Consider the following 12,793-nt stretch of genomic DNA (forward strand, 5'->3'; position numbering starts at 1 on the left):
TATTGAGTAAACGTGCCGACTGCCCTTAAAGGCACTAAATGCCAATATACATTCCACTCAGTTAACATTTTTCAGATCAGGAGCTAAATCTATCACCCATATGTTACCCAGCTAAATCATCTCTTTTTTTGAGGATTGAAGTTTTGTTGTTGTAATTTTTTGGGGGAAGGAACTGTTATTTTAGAGTTGTTAAGTATCGTTCTAGTAAAATGCAGTACAGTTTCTTCAGATCTGAATCTAATAGTTTGCTGGATGGCATGTAAAAATAGATCTGCAATTGTCTTCAAGCAAAATATGCAATGCTTTGCTAAAGGGATTGGATCAAATTTATCTGGTGAAATCAGTTATGTTAGTTCAGGGTTAAATTTGGCCCATTCCTTTTATTTTGCATGGAAGATCCCTTGTGAATCAGTAAGGTCATGTCTATGCTGCCTCCATGAATAGAGATGTAGATAGCCGTGATAGTCTGAAGTCAGTAGGCAGGGTAGATATGCACCTTATAGACTAAATTAAACATATATATATATGTCAATATAGGGAGCACAAGCTTTTGTGCACCAAAGTTGACATGATCTGATGTGAAAGGATGTGCAAAAAGCGGAGTATAGGGAGAGAGCAATTAGAACACAGAAGACAAGGGAAGGGGGAAAGAGAGTGAGATAAGGGGGAGGGAGGCAGTGCTAGGAGAGAAAAGAAAATGACCAGTAAACCTATAGGGAAAAAATGGGTTATACTGCCTCCATGCCATGCTTAGACTGCCATGAGGAAGCACAGGCTCCGACTTTTTGTCCCATGTTTGCTTCTTGGCTTGTGCTTTCATAGCACAAGGGCCCCCTAGCAGGACTTTTGCAGGACCTTTGAGATTAACTTTTTTGATAAAAAAATAGACAGGAAATGGCAGCAATTTGTTTAATCACTTTCACAAGCTCTTACTCCTCCCTTCCTATCTGAGGGACCCAAGAGATGCCAGATCTGGAATTGAATTGCTAGCTGTGCCACTGGTGTAAAGCAGATAATTTTGGTTTGATGGAGCATTTCCCACATTCCGGTGAGAAAGGGGCTGTGTGAGGAGGATGGGGCAAACCTTACAGGTAGGGAAAGTAATCTTCTCAGTTGCAGACTTGCTGAGACAATCAGGAGGATAGTAAGCAAATGTTGCAAAGAGAAGAGGCCAAGAAGGCAAATGTAACACAACCTGAAATTTAGTGCGTCAGCAACAAACAGAGACAACATGAAAAAAAGTGTGAAAAGAAGATATTTTTCAATTGCTTGTATACCAAAGTTAGGAGTCAGGATAACAAGGGAGAAGAACTGGTAATTCTCATTGAAAAGAAGACATTTGATATAACTGGCATTACTGAAATGTTGTGGGATGGTTCATATGGTTGGAATGTTAAAATCACTCATTGTAGACTGTGTAGGAAGGACAAATGGGGTAAAGGAGGTGAGAGTGGTACTCCAAATTACATATTTTATTATGTATTTTAGTGACTGATAACTCAAAACTGCAGGATCCTGAATGAATATGGGTCTGTGTCTTAACTAACAAAGCTCAGAAAAGGGCAACTGCTGGAGTCACTCTGGTGAAGTTCTCACTGGAGTAAGCTGCTCCTGGGTGCAGTGTCTTCATGTGTGCCTGGGACTGCAGCTGTTGAGCTGGGGTGGAGTAGCCCTGGGCTGACAAGGAGTCCGGGAGGGTCAGCCCTGGGTTCCAGGTGGTGGCATTGGACTGTGGAGGGCCTGATTGGGGCACGAGAGTGCTACAGTGGTGGGCTAGCTGGCAGGCAGCCCTTGTACTGTAGCATACTCATTCCCTAGCCAGCTCCTGTCACTGTCTACATGTGTGTTTCAGCTCATGTAGCTACTCTGCTGTAGGACAGTACTTGTCCCAGACAGTACTGTCCTACAGTGGAGAGAATTAATTTAGTGTACCCTAATATGGGCACCTGTGTAGATGGTGATGCTTTACTGGGGATCTAATTAGTCAGCCCTGCAGTAAAGCACACATGTAGATGCCTCCACTAAGTTCTAACCTGTTATAGATATACTTAATGTTAAAGAAAGACTAACTTTATAAAACTGAGAAAAATTGTAACTGAAATTGATTGTGAGGAAGTATTTAGACAGGACAGTATAAATGGGAATTCTGTAAGAAGGGTTTACTAGATGGCCAAAAAGCCCTAATTCTCCAATTAGGACAGAGGACAACTTTGGTTAAAAGCTCATATTGTCTCAGTGGTGAAGTGAAGATTGCAATTAAAAATAATATATAATGAATGTAAAAAAAAGAGAGGGAAAAAGATAACCATGAAGGGTTTATTCAATGAGAAGTTTAAAGAGAACGTATGAAATGTAGAGAACTGATAAGGGAAGGTAAAGATGTCAGGGAAAAATCCAGGGTTGGTGGAGCGAGCAGCAATGGAAAGGAGTTTTTAAAGTATATTAAGAAGAAAATAAATCCTAGAAATAAATCCTAGAAACCCATGAGGAAGTGAAGGTGGAAAATCTGTTAATAATGATGCAGAAAAGATCCAAGTGTTAAATAAATGGTTCTGTTTTTAGAAAGAAGCAGTATGATGTACTTGGGTTACCCAAGGACAGTGAAATATTCTGAACTAGAGCTGTCCACCTGTTGGCCCTTGGGCCACATGCAGCCCCTTGACTCCCACCTGGCAACTACTGCCCCGGCAGCAGCAGCAGCTGGAGTCTTGGAGATTTCCTGCTCCCTGTTTCTGCTGCCTGGCCCAGCCTCCATAGATTTCATATTTCATAGATTTCATAGACATTAGGGCTGGAAGGGACCTCGGGAGATCATCGAGTCCAGCCCCCTGCCCAAAGGGCAGGAAGTCAGCTGGGGTCATAGGATCCCAGCAAGATAAGCATCCAATTTACTTTTGAAGGTGTTCAGTGTAGGTGCTTGAACCACCTCCGCTGGCAGACTGTTCCAGACCTTGGGGGCTCGGACAGTAAAGAAATTCTTCCTTATGTCCAGCCTGAAATGGTCTTGCAGGAGTTTGTGACCGTTCGACCTCGTCATCCCTTGGGGCGCTCTGGTGAACAAACGTTCCCCCAGATCCTGGTGGTCACCCCTGATAAACTTATAGGTGGCCATCAGATCACCCCTGAGCCTGCGCTTTTCCAGGCTAAAGAGTCCCATGGCTCTCAGCCTGTCGTCGTAAGATCTGTTTTCCTGACCTCTGATCGTGCGCGTGGCTCTCCTCTGGACTCCGGGGGTGGCATGGCATGGTGCAGCCCATGGTGCTGGGGGAGACGACAGCTTGGAGTGCCAGTGTGGCATGGTGCCACAGGAGAACCTGCAGGGAGCTGCAGGTGAGGCGGAGTATGCCATGTCTCATGGGATAGGGATGCCCCGTCCTGCACACATAGTGTAATGGGGTGGGGAGCACCTGCTCACCCACAGACACAAAGCAGCAAAGTGGAGAAACCCACCCTTGTGTGGTGCAGTGGGAAGGGGGAGCACCTGCCTGCCTGTATGTGACATGTATCCTTCGAGGCCTATGACTCTAGGCAGTACAGCCCTTAAGTGTGTGGGCCCTCTCCCCCCCCCTTAAGCCCATGGTTCATGTAATCCCTGGCTACTTTGAAGTTGGATAGCCCTGTTCTGGACCATTAATAGTCACGAAGGATGTTAAATAACACAACGTTAAAATGGGTGAATGTTTTGAAATCATCTGGTTCTTATAACCCAAGAGTGGTTAAAAGAGTTGGCTTTTGAAATCTTTGGCCTACTGATGTGAATTTTTAATACCATTTGGAACAGCGAAAAAATTCTAGAAGACTGGAAGAGTGCTACGCTTGTGCCAGCATTCAAAAAGGGCAAGAAGGATGTCTGAGATTACTGTCGGCCAGTTAGGTTGGCATTAAACCTGAGCAAAATAGTGGAAAAGCTGCCATGGAATTAAAGAAATAAAGGAAAGGAATATAATTAATGTCCATCAACACAAATTTGTAAAACAGAGATCTTGTTAAACCTGATTGCTTAACTTGAGATTAAAAATTTGGTTGCTAAAGGTAACTGTGTAGATGTAGTATACTTATGCTTCTGTAAAGCATTTTTCCTGATACTGGAATATATTCTGACCAAAAAATAGCACTATAGAAGGTCAATAGGGCACACTTTAGATGGATTAAACATCAAATCTCAAAAAGCAGTCATTAGAGGGACTCGTTGGGTGATTCTAGTGGGGTTCCTCAGTGACTGGATACTATTCAACATTTTCATCAATTATTTGGAAGTAAATATATAAATCACTACTGGTAAAAATTGAAGATAATACATAGGTCAGTGGATGAAAAGAGGACAGTTACAGAGAGACCTGCATTGCTTTGCAAGCTGTGCCCGTTTAAGCAAATTGAGTTTTAATACAGCAACGTGTAAAGTAATACATTTGAGAAAAAGGTTGTATCTTTAGAGTGGGGGTAGGATCCTGGAAAGCAGCAATCCTGAAAGGACCTAGAGGTTATAGTGGACAAACAACTCAACATGAACTCCCAGTGCAGTGCTGTGGCAAAAAAGCCTTGTTGTGATCCTTACATGTATTGACAGGGGAGTAGTGAGGAAGGTGTTTTGGCCTCTGCAGATACCACTGGTAAGGTTGATACTAGAATACTGCATACAGTCTGGTGTCTCCATATTAAGAGAGTCCAGAAAGTAGTTGCACCAATGATTCAGAGGCTCAGAAAATGCCAGGAGCGACTTTAATCTGTTTAGCTTTTCAAAAAGAATGAGATCAAAATTGTAACTTGGTCTGAGTGCGCGCATCCCTCTAGGGCAGACCTTCTGGGTACTAAAGACCCTTTAAGATAATGGAAAAGGGCATAACAAGATCCAGGGATTGGAAGCTGAAGGCAGACATTTGAATTAGAAATAAGGCACACACTTTTATCCATGAGCGTGATTAACTATGGAAACAAACTGACAAGGAGAGCAGCAGACATCCATCCCTTGGTGTCTTCAGGAAGCCTTTCTAGGAGACGTGCTTGACCCAAAGATAAGTTACTGGTAACATTATAGCAGGGACTGGGGAAAAATTAATGGCTGGTGCTATATAAGATGTTAGACTACTAGATCTGATGTCCCTTTTAGCTTTAAACCCTATGACTCTTTGAACTGAAGACTGCGGTTCAAGCCCTGCTTTCACTCCCAGATGAAAGCTAGTGTGGTGGCAAGCTGATTCTAGTTTAACCTAAGGGACTGGATGATTGGGACATTCCTGATGGTCTCATTAAAATTAGTGCAGTGCAGCTGGATGACATTACAGTACTGTTCTGCATGTTATAACATTGCATATAACACTGTCACAATAGGAAAATCTTCAAGGTGAGCCTTAGGTCCTCCTTTCTTAATTGTTATGGACCCAGTGTTGCTCACATGGAGGAATGCCTTGAACATTCATTTCAGTAGGAGTATTTGTGAAGCACTGGGCTACTGAGCCCTATTAGGGTAAAAGTGGCAGAACCAAGCTCTGTCAGTAAATATGTGAATGAACAATTCAGGCCATGTAAAGGCGAGTGGCTGGAAGAAGGGGCCAGGGATGGGAAGGAAACCTGTCCAGCTTCCTCTGGTTGTACTTTATGATCACATTCTGCTTCTTCTGTATTTACTTCTGCCCATCACCTGCTAATCTATGTAAATTTCACCCCTGAATGGGAGGAGGATCTGTGGTCCCTAGTGACCTTCATGTAGGGGTTCATTAATCCATGTGGGATTATGGCCAAGGGCTAAAAGGGATCTGGGAGGGACTAAAGGCTTCTAGTCCAATAAGCCTTTGGGAGGTTTGTTGCCAGAACATACTGAGATCTGCCAGGGGCCTGAAGAGTAGGAGGCAGTAATGATGAGGCAGGAATCCAGGACTGCCTGGAGCTGTTTGAGTTGTTGAGCAGGGTCCTTTACTTTGTTGGGAGTGTGTTGCCTGGGAGGTGAATATGAGCTCCATTTAGGCTGAAGACACTGTTTAGGATGCAAGGAGTTGAGATTGTGATGTCAAAAGAGCTGACAAATGCAAACAAGTTCAGCTGTATCCTATCTCTGTGTGGAGTTAGCTGGAAAATGGGCATGTAAGTAGCACTGCTGTTATGCAAGGTATATTTCCTGGCCAGGCTTAGAGTACACACGCACTGCCCACAAACACAGATGGTTTATTTCAGGATTCAGTTACCTGAGTGGGAGAAGGTACATAGAGCAGCTGGGTACATCAGAGGCAAGTGCACTAATGGAATCTTTGTCCAGTTTGTCTCGCAGTTTGGTGAGTTGGAGACCTTCAATCATGTGATCAAACCAAATGCATTTTGGAGGTTGCAGGATTGGCATCCAAGAGTTCCCATGCTTGAATGTCAGGAGTCTGTAAAACTATTGCAAATCCAAAATTTGGCCTGACTTGGCTATTCCTGTTCCTACTGACTGGTTTTGATTCTGCCACTCTTATTAAGGCTCCATATTGCCCTGCTTCATCTGTGCTTCTGAAGAAATTAATGGGCTATTCATGGCAGTCAGGTACTACTGGGTAGGTGCAACTGGGTGGGTGCATCTATATGAGAAGTTTACTGTGGAGCTGTCTAATTACCTACACAATAAAGCATCAGTGTCTACACATATCAGTACCCTATTAGGCCACAGGAAACTAATTAATTCTGTCACAGGTTAATACTTGTAAATACAAGTACTGTCCTGTGGTGGAGTTCTTTAGTGCACAGCACCACACATGTAGACGCTGATGGGGCTGGGTGGTGCATGAAGATGCTTCAGTGTGGAGTTGCCTGTCTTCTAGCCTCGCAATGAAGCACCTTTGTGCCCTAGCCAGCTCCTCCACAGCACATTGAACTGTGTCAGAGAAGCCCCAGGTTGGCAGGCTGACTCCCAGACCCCCTGGCAGCCAGGGCCGCTCCAGCCTTGCTCAACGTGCTGCAGTCATAGGCTCACATGAGGATGCAGCACCGGAGAGCAATACTCTCCAGTGTGATATGCGCCGGAGTTTATTGCTCCATGCTTAAAGCACTTATAGATGCAGCCAGCATAAGTCACATTGGTCCCATAACATTTAAAGGAGGGGTCCTGTTGTTCTGCTGAACAGAATAGTGTCCAAAAGCAGGAGCCTTGATGGGTGAAATGGAGAACTAGTTCTAAGAAAGCAGAAATTGTTGTGCCCAGAATGTGGTGGTTTAAATACAAATCTCATTCCTTTGCTGGCAGCCTGTGGATTATTGCCATAATTCTTACAGTTTGGCAAGCCTGCATTAGACTGGAACATATCTCTGGGTGGTAATATGGTCAGTCAATAACCTTCATAATTAATCAAGCACTAATAGACATTAGAAATTGTGTTTCTTCAAAGCAGGAGGTACAGCTACCTCACTGGTGGATTTTAACTGTTTCACTGCTTTGTCTTATTTCATGTTCTTTACATTGCTTCCTTGAACATGTTAGCTTGTTTAAAATTAGAGAAGTTATGTACTTAAACATTAGTTTAAATTTAAATTATCATCTTGATTATCAAAAATGAAGGGTGAATTGGAAAGTTGTTTTTCAGCAAAGCAAATGAAGAATAATATTGCATTTTGCACTTCACTAAATCAATGTAGCCCTAATTTTGCCTGCAGGAAATCAATTCTAGTCTTTATAAGTCAAAGATGTTATGAACAAAGTAATTTTACAAATTATGGCAAGTAACACATTTATTGATGACAGTAGTTTAGGAATTTAGAATCTGTGAGCACTGTAATATAATAAGGCTGTACTGGCAGGAGCTGAGTGAAATACAGATTATATGGTGAAACTGTAATGCATCATTTGCTATTAGTGGACTGGTAATAATTACCAGTTTCAAAGCAGCTTTTTCCATGTAATCTTTAGTCTCAGTCGTAACAGCCCTTCTCATTGACATTATGATTACACTAGCTGCCCTTATGATCTAGAATATCTAGTTGATGGGAATACTAAAATGTGATAGTGAAAACTGTATGTTGTATCCTCATTATAAGATAAAATGCCATTTTCTCTGACCTAATATATAAAATAGAGAAGCAGGGTAGCATTACATTGTTAGCATACTGTAGCCTGATCACGTAGCTTGCATTATGTTGTTAAAAACTTCTACTTTATGACAGCAAAATAAAATGAAATTTTCACATTTAAGATTTTTGAGCACACAAATGAGCACAGGAATGTAAAAGTCCAATTGAATTTTGTTCTATTTCCAACAGATTTAAGTATTTATCTCTGCTTGTAGTCATGGCACATACTAAACACTGTAATGCATTTTATTCAAAAGCTGGCTTCAGTTGAAGAATGAAATGTTAAATGTTATTCCAACAGCTTTTTAAGTGGTTAAAGTGTTAAATGCCTACTATAGATGGTTGAATCTCCTTTTTACTTACCCAATTCAGATTGTCAGACTAAATATGTAATAATAGAGGAACCTGAAGGCACGGAGGAAAACTGCAATGGGTCACTATAGCCAGAACTATAGCTTGCCTGTCTGTCATATTCCCGAATCATTATTTAACACATTGTATAATGAAAATACTCTTAGAAAGCTTTCTGTCTTCTTCTTTGAAGTGAGATGGAAAATAAGAAGGTTGTAGATAAGAGAATGCTACTATTGAAATGTTCTTTCCAATACTGTCTGTTTTCAGTTTGGGGTTTTTTATTATTATTATTTTTTATGCTTCACATTGGATGAATACTTGAGATCTAATTTTTTGGCATCTACCTTCTAATCTTGTAAAGAGATTTCCCTACAAGTAGTTTATATTGAGTGAGTTCATAAATGCATCGTAAAGTAAATTACAGGTCAGCCCAGGGGTACATTATGCAGTCAAATACCATAGTAAGCTTTCCTTGTTTTGGAAGCCTGGTATATTTTTGTTTCTCAGCAAACCTCAGGAGCTTTCGTTTTTAAATCACTAAATAGCAACTCTACAAGAACCATCAGGCAGACTGAACATTAATTTTTTGTTCTCATTTTTGCTATAATTTCAATTTACCAACATGTAGCAAAAATACGTACTGTGGTAAAACTGGATTATTCTTAAAATAACAGTAATCAATAAAAATGTTACTGTATTTGCCTCTGTCATATTTCACACTGTTCTGTGCCTCCAATCCTCAAAAGTTTTTCATTTCTCTTGTTTTGCAGTGTGTTAGATGTGACTGCTTTCTTGTGTCATTATTAGTTAGCTTTTTGTTTAGTTATTAGTTGGTTGCTCTTTTATAATGTCCATGTTATCTTTGAAAATAAATTATCATGAAATAGAGTTAGCTAGCTACTTGCCAAAGTGGCATTTACCATCCTCAGATTCTTTTCAGAGTGAGAGAAATAATGTGACTCCAATAGGGCATGTGTCCAGGCTTCTTGGATACTGTCCAGATATTTGACTAGCTGCACTGCATCTTTCTATTTCTTCCCCCCCACCCCCCTCCCCCGCAATTGAAGCTGAATCTCTGCTCAGGGCATGAGATGTTGTCTAATTTTGTACACATTGTTAGTCTCTCAAAATAATGAAGAGGATGATAATATAACATTTCTCAGCTTGCTAGCTATCATTACACTTCAGGCTGCTTCTTTAACCAATGTATATGTTTCTGAAGGACACTTTTGGTAACATTTTTTTTTTTTTTTTACTTTTAAATATTAGCAGGCCCCGTTCCAGGTAAGATCTGTGGAGCCATAATTAGAATTAATTGACTTAATCATCTTTTTGATGGCTCTTTAACACTGTTACCTGTTTGCATCCTCTTCTGTGTCTAGGGAGAGAAAAAGAGGCAGGGAGTCAGTGCTGATTTGATATGGTTAAATGTGTATGCTTCCCTCCCTCTCCCATCATTATGCAGTTGTTGAGATTTCTGTTTTCCACTTCCAATTCAATGTTATGGAAAGGAAAGATTAGATGGCAAAAAAAAAGCGATCAATCCTTGATAAGCTATTCAGTGATTAAACATTTATGTTGCTGTTGTATTATTTTGCAGGTAAAGATGAGCCCAGCAGCTACACGTGTACAACTTGTAAACAGCCTTTCAACAGCGCATGGTTTCTCTTGCAACATGCACAGAATACCCACGGATTAAGAATCTACTTAGAAAGCGAGCATGGAAGTCCCCTGACACCGCGGGTTGGTATTCCATCAGGACTAGGTGCAGAATGTCCTTCACAGCCACCACTCCATGGAATTCATATTGCAGACAATAACCCTTTTAACCTGTTAAGAATACCTGGATCAGTATCGAGAGAGGCTTCGGGTCTTGGAGAAGGGCGTTTTCCACCCACACCTCCTTTGTTTAGCCCTCCCCCAAGACATCATTTGGATCCACATCGCATAGAACGCCTGGGTGCAGAAGAAATGGCTCTTGCAACCCATCACCCTAGTGCCTTTGACAGGGTACTGCGATTGAACCCCATGGCTATGGAGCCACCAGCTATGGATTTCTCCAGGAGACTTAGAGAGTTAGCTGGAAACACCTCTAGTCCACCATTATCACCGAGCCGGCCCAGCCCTATGCAAAGGTTACTGCAACCATTCCAACCAGGCAACAAGCCACCCTTTTTGGCCACCCCACCCCTTCCTCCTCTTCAGTCAGCTCCTCCTCCCTCCCAGCCTCCAATAAAGTCCAAGTCTTGTGAATTTTGTGGGAAAACATTCAAGTTTCAGAGTAATTTAGTAGTACACCGTAGAAGCCACACTGGAGAAAAGCCCTACAAGTGCAACCTCTGTGACCATGCATGCACTCAGGCAAGCAAGCTAAAGCGCCACATGAAAACACACATGCACAAATCATCCCCCATGACAGTGAAATCAGATGATGGTCTCTCCACAGCCAGTTCCCCAGAGCCTGGAACCAGCGACCTCGTTGGCAGTGCAAGTAGTGCCCTCAAGTCTGTTGTGGCCAAGTTTAAGAGTGAGAATGACCCCAACATGATTCCAGAAAATGGGGATGAGGAAGAAGAAGAGGAGGAGGAGGAAGAAGAAGAGGAAGAAGAAGAAGAGGAGGAGGACTTAAATGAAAATGAAAGAACAGACTATGGCTTCGGCATTAATCTAGAAGCAGCCCGTCACCATGAAAACAACTCCAGGTCTGGTGAGGAGAACCGTTCCATACCAGATGTCATGCAAGGGATGGTCTTGAGTTCCATGCAGCACTTCAGTGAGGCCTTTCACCAGGTCCTTGGAGAAAAACATAAACGAGGGCACCTGTCTGAATCAGAGGCACACAGAGACACTTGCGATGAAGACTCAGTAGCTGGAGAATCAGATCGCATTGACGATGGCACTGTTAATGGCAGGGGGTGCTCACCTGGTGAATCTGCCTCTGGAGGTTTATCCAAAAAGCTGCTCTTGGGTAGCCCCAGCTCTCTGAGCCCTTTCTCAAAACGCATTAAACTTGAGAAGGAGTTCGACCTGCCTGCTACAGCTATGCCTAACACCGAAAATGTTTACTCCCAGTGGCTAGCTGGGTACGCTGCCTCTAGACAGCTAAAAGATCCATTCCTCAACTTTGGAGACTCCAGACAATCGCCTTTTGCCTCCTCCTCAGAACACTCATCAGAAAATGGAAGTTTACGCTTTTCCACACCTCCGGGGGAGATGGATGGAGGGATCTCAGGCCGCAGCGGCACGGGAAGCGGAGGAAGCACCCCACATATTAGTGGTCCAGGCCCTGGAAGGCCTAGCTCAAAAGAGGGCAGACGCAGCGACACTTGTGAGTACTGTGGGAAAGTCTTCAAGAACTGTAGTAATCTCACTGTCCACAGGAGGAGCCACACAGGCGAGAGGCCGTATAAGTGTGAGCTTTGCAACTACGCCTGCGCCCAGAGTAGCAAACTCACCCGACACATGAAAACACATGGTCAGGTGGGGAAGGACGTTTACAAATGTGAAATTTGTAAGATGCCTTTTAGCGTGTACAGTACCCTGGAGAAACACATGAAAAAATGGCACAGTGATCGAGTCTTGAATAACGATATAAAAACTGAATAGAGGTATATTAATACTCCCGTCCCCGCCCCTGGTTCCCTGTAGAGTTTTTTCTAGTCCCTTGTGATTAAAATAATGGAAGCTAAGGATATTAAGAAAGTGCTTGTCACCAGCACACCTGTTTATTTTTCTTTTTTTGTTCTCACCGTTTGAATGCATGATCTGTATCGGGGCAATACTATTGCATTTTACGCAACTTTGAGCCTTTCTCTTGTGCAATAATTTACATGTTGTGTATGTTGTTTTTTTATTTTAAATTAGACAGCATGTATGGTATGTTATGGCTATTTTTAAATTGTCCCTGATTAGTTGCTGAGCAAACATGTTGCTGTTTCCAGTTCCGTTCTTGAAAAAAAGAAAAGAAAAACAAAACAAAACAAAAACAAGCAAAACCAACCATGCTGCATACATCCTGTAATACATATCATGTACAGTTTTGTTTTGTAATGTGAGGAGGAAAACATGCTTTTGGTAACCCTCTTTGGACAGGAGTGATAGCACTGAAAAACAGTTGTATTAGCTAGATTTCTGTCTTGAAAGGATTAAACCTATCAATTGGACAAATAAAAAAAGGCCTTTAATTGAAATCTAACAAACAAACAAAAAAAAAGAAAAAGTAAATTTCTACTATCATTTGGTTTAAAACAAAAAAAAAATCTGAGTGCCTTGGATCTATTCAAACCATGTTGATGGCTCCTTCCTACTTGTTCTAAACTTGTAGCTTACTTCAACATTGGTTAAAACGATGAGCCTTTAGGACCTAGCGTATGATGCTATATTGTGTTTCTCACAACAGTGGCTACCT

At 42.1% G+C, this 12,793-nt stretch overlaps 1 protein-coding gene across 4 annotated transcripts in view; it reads left to right on the forward strand.

Moving 5' to 3' along the window:
• The window catches only part of BCL11A (B-cell CLL/lymphoma 11A), a 102,317-nt gene that overhangs the window by 78,859 nt on the left and 10,665 nt on the right, over positions 1-12,793 (forward strand). For 3 of the 4 annotated variants that reach the window (XM_019549235.1, XM_019549236.1, XM_019549238.1), the window contains one exon: positions 9,986-12,793. This exon is cut by the window's right edge and continues 2,632 nt beyond it. In XM_019549235.1, the coding sequence (XP_019404780.1) occupies positions 9,986-11,991 (2,006 nt within the window). In that variant the 3' untranslated portion in view covers positions 11,992-12,793. The remainder of the gene's footprint in view (positions 1-9,985) is intronic. The other variant, XM_019549237.1, reaches the window with a different exon arrangement.

This window comes from Crocodylus porosus, unplaced genomic scaffold, assembly GCF_001723895.1.
Source record: "Crocodylus porosus isolate Cpor-Errol unplaced genomic scaffold, CroPor_comp1, whole genome shotgun sequence".
Lineage (NCBI taxonomy): Eukaryota > Metazoa > Chordata > Crocodylia > Crocodylidae > Crocodylus > Crocodylus porosus.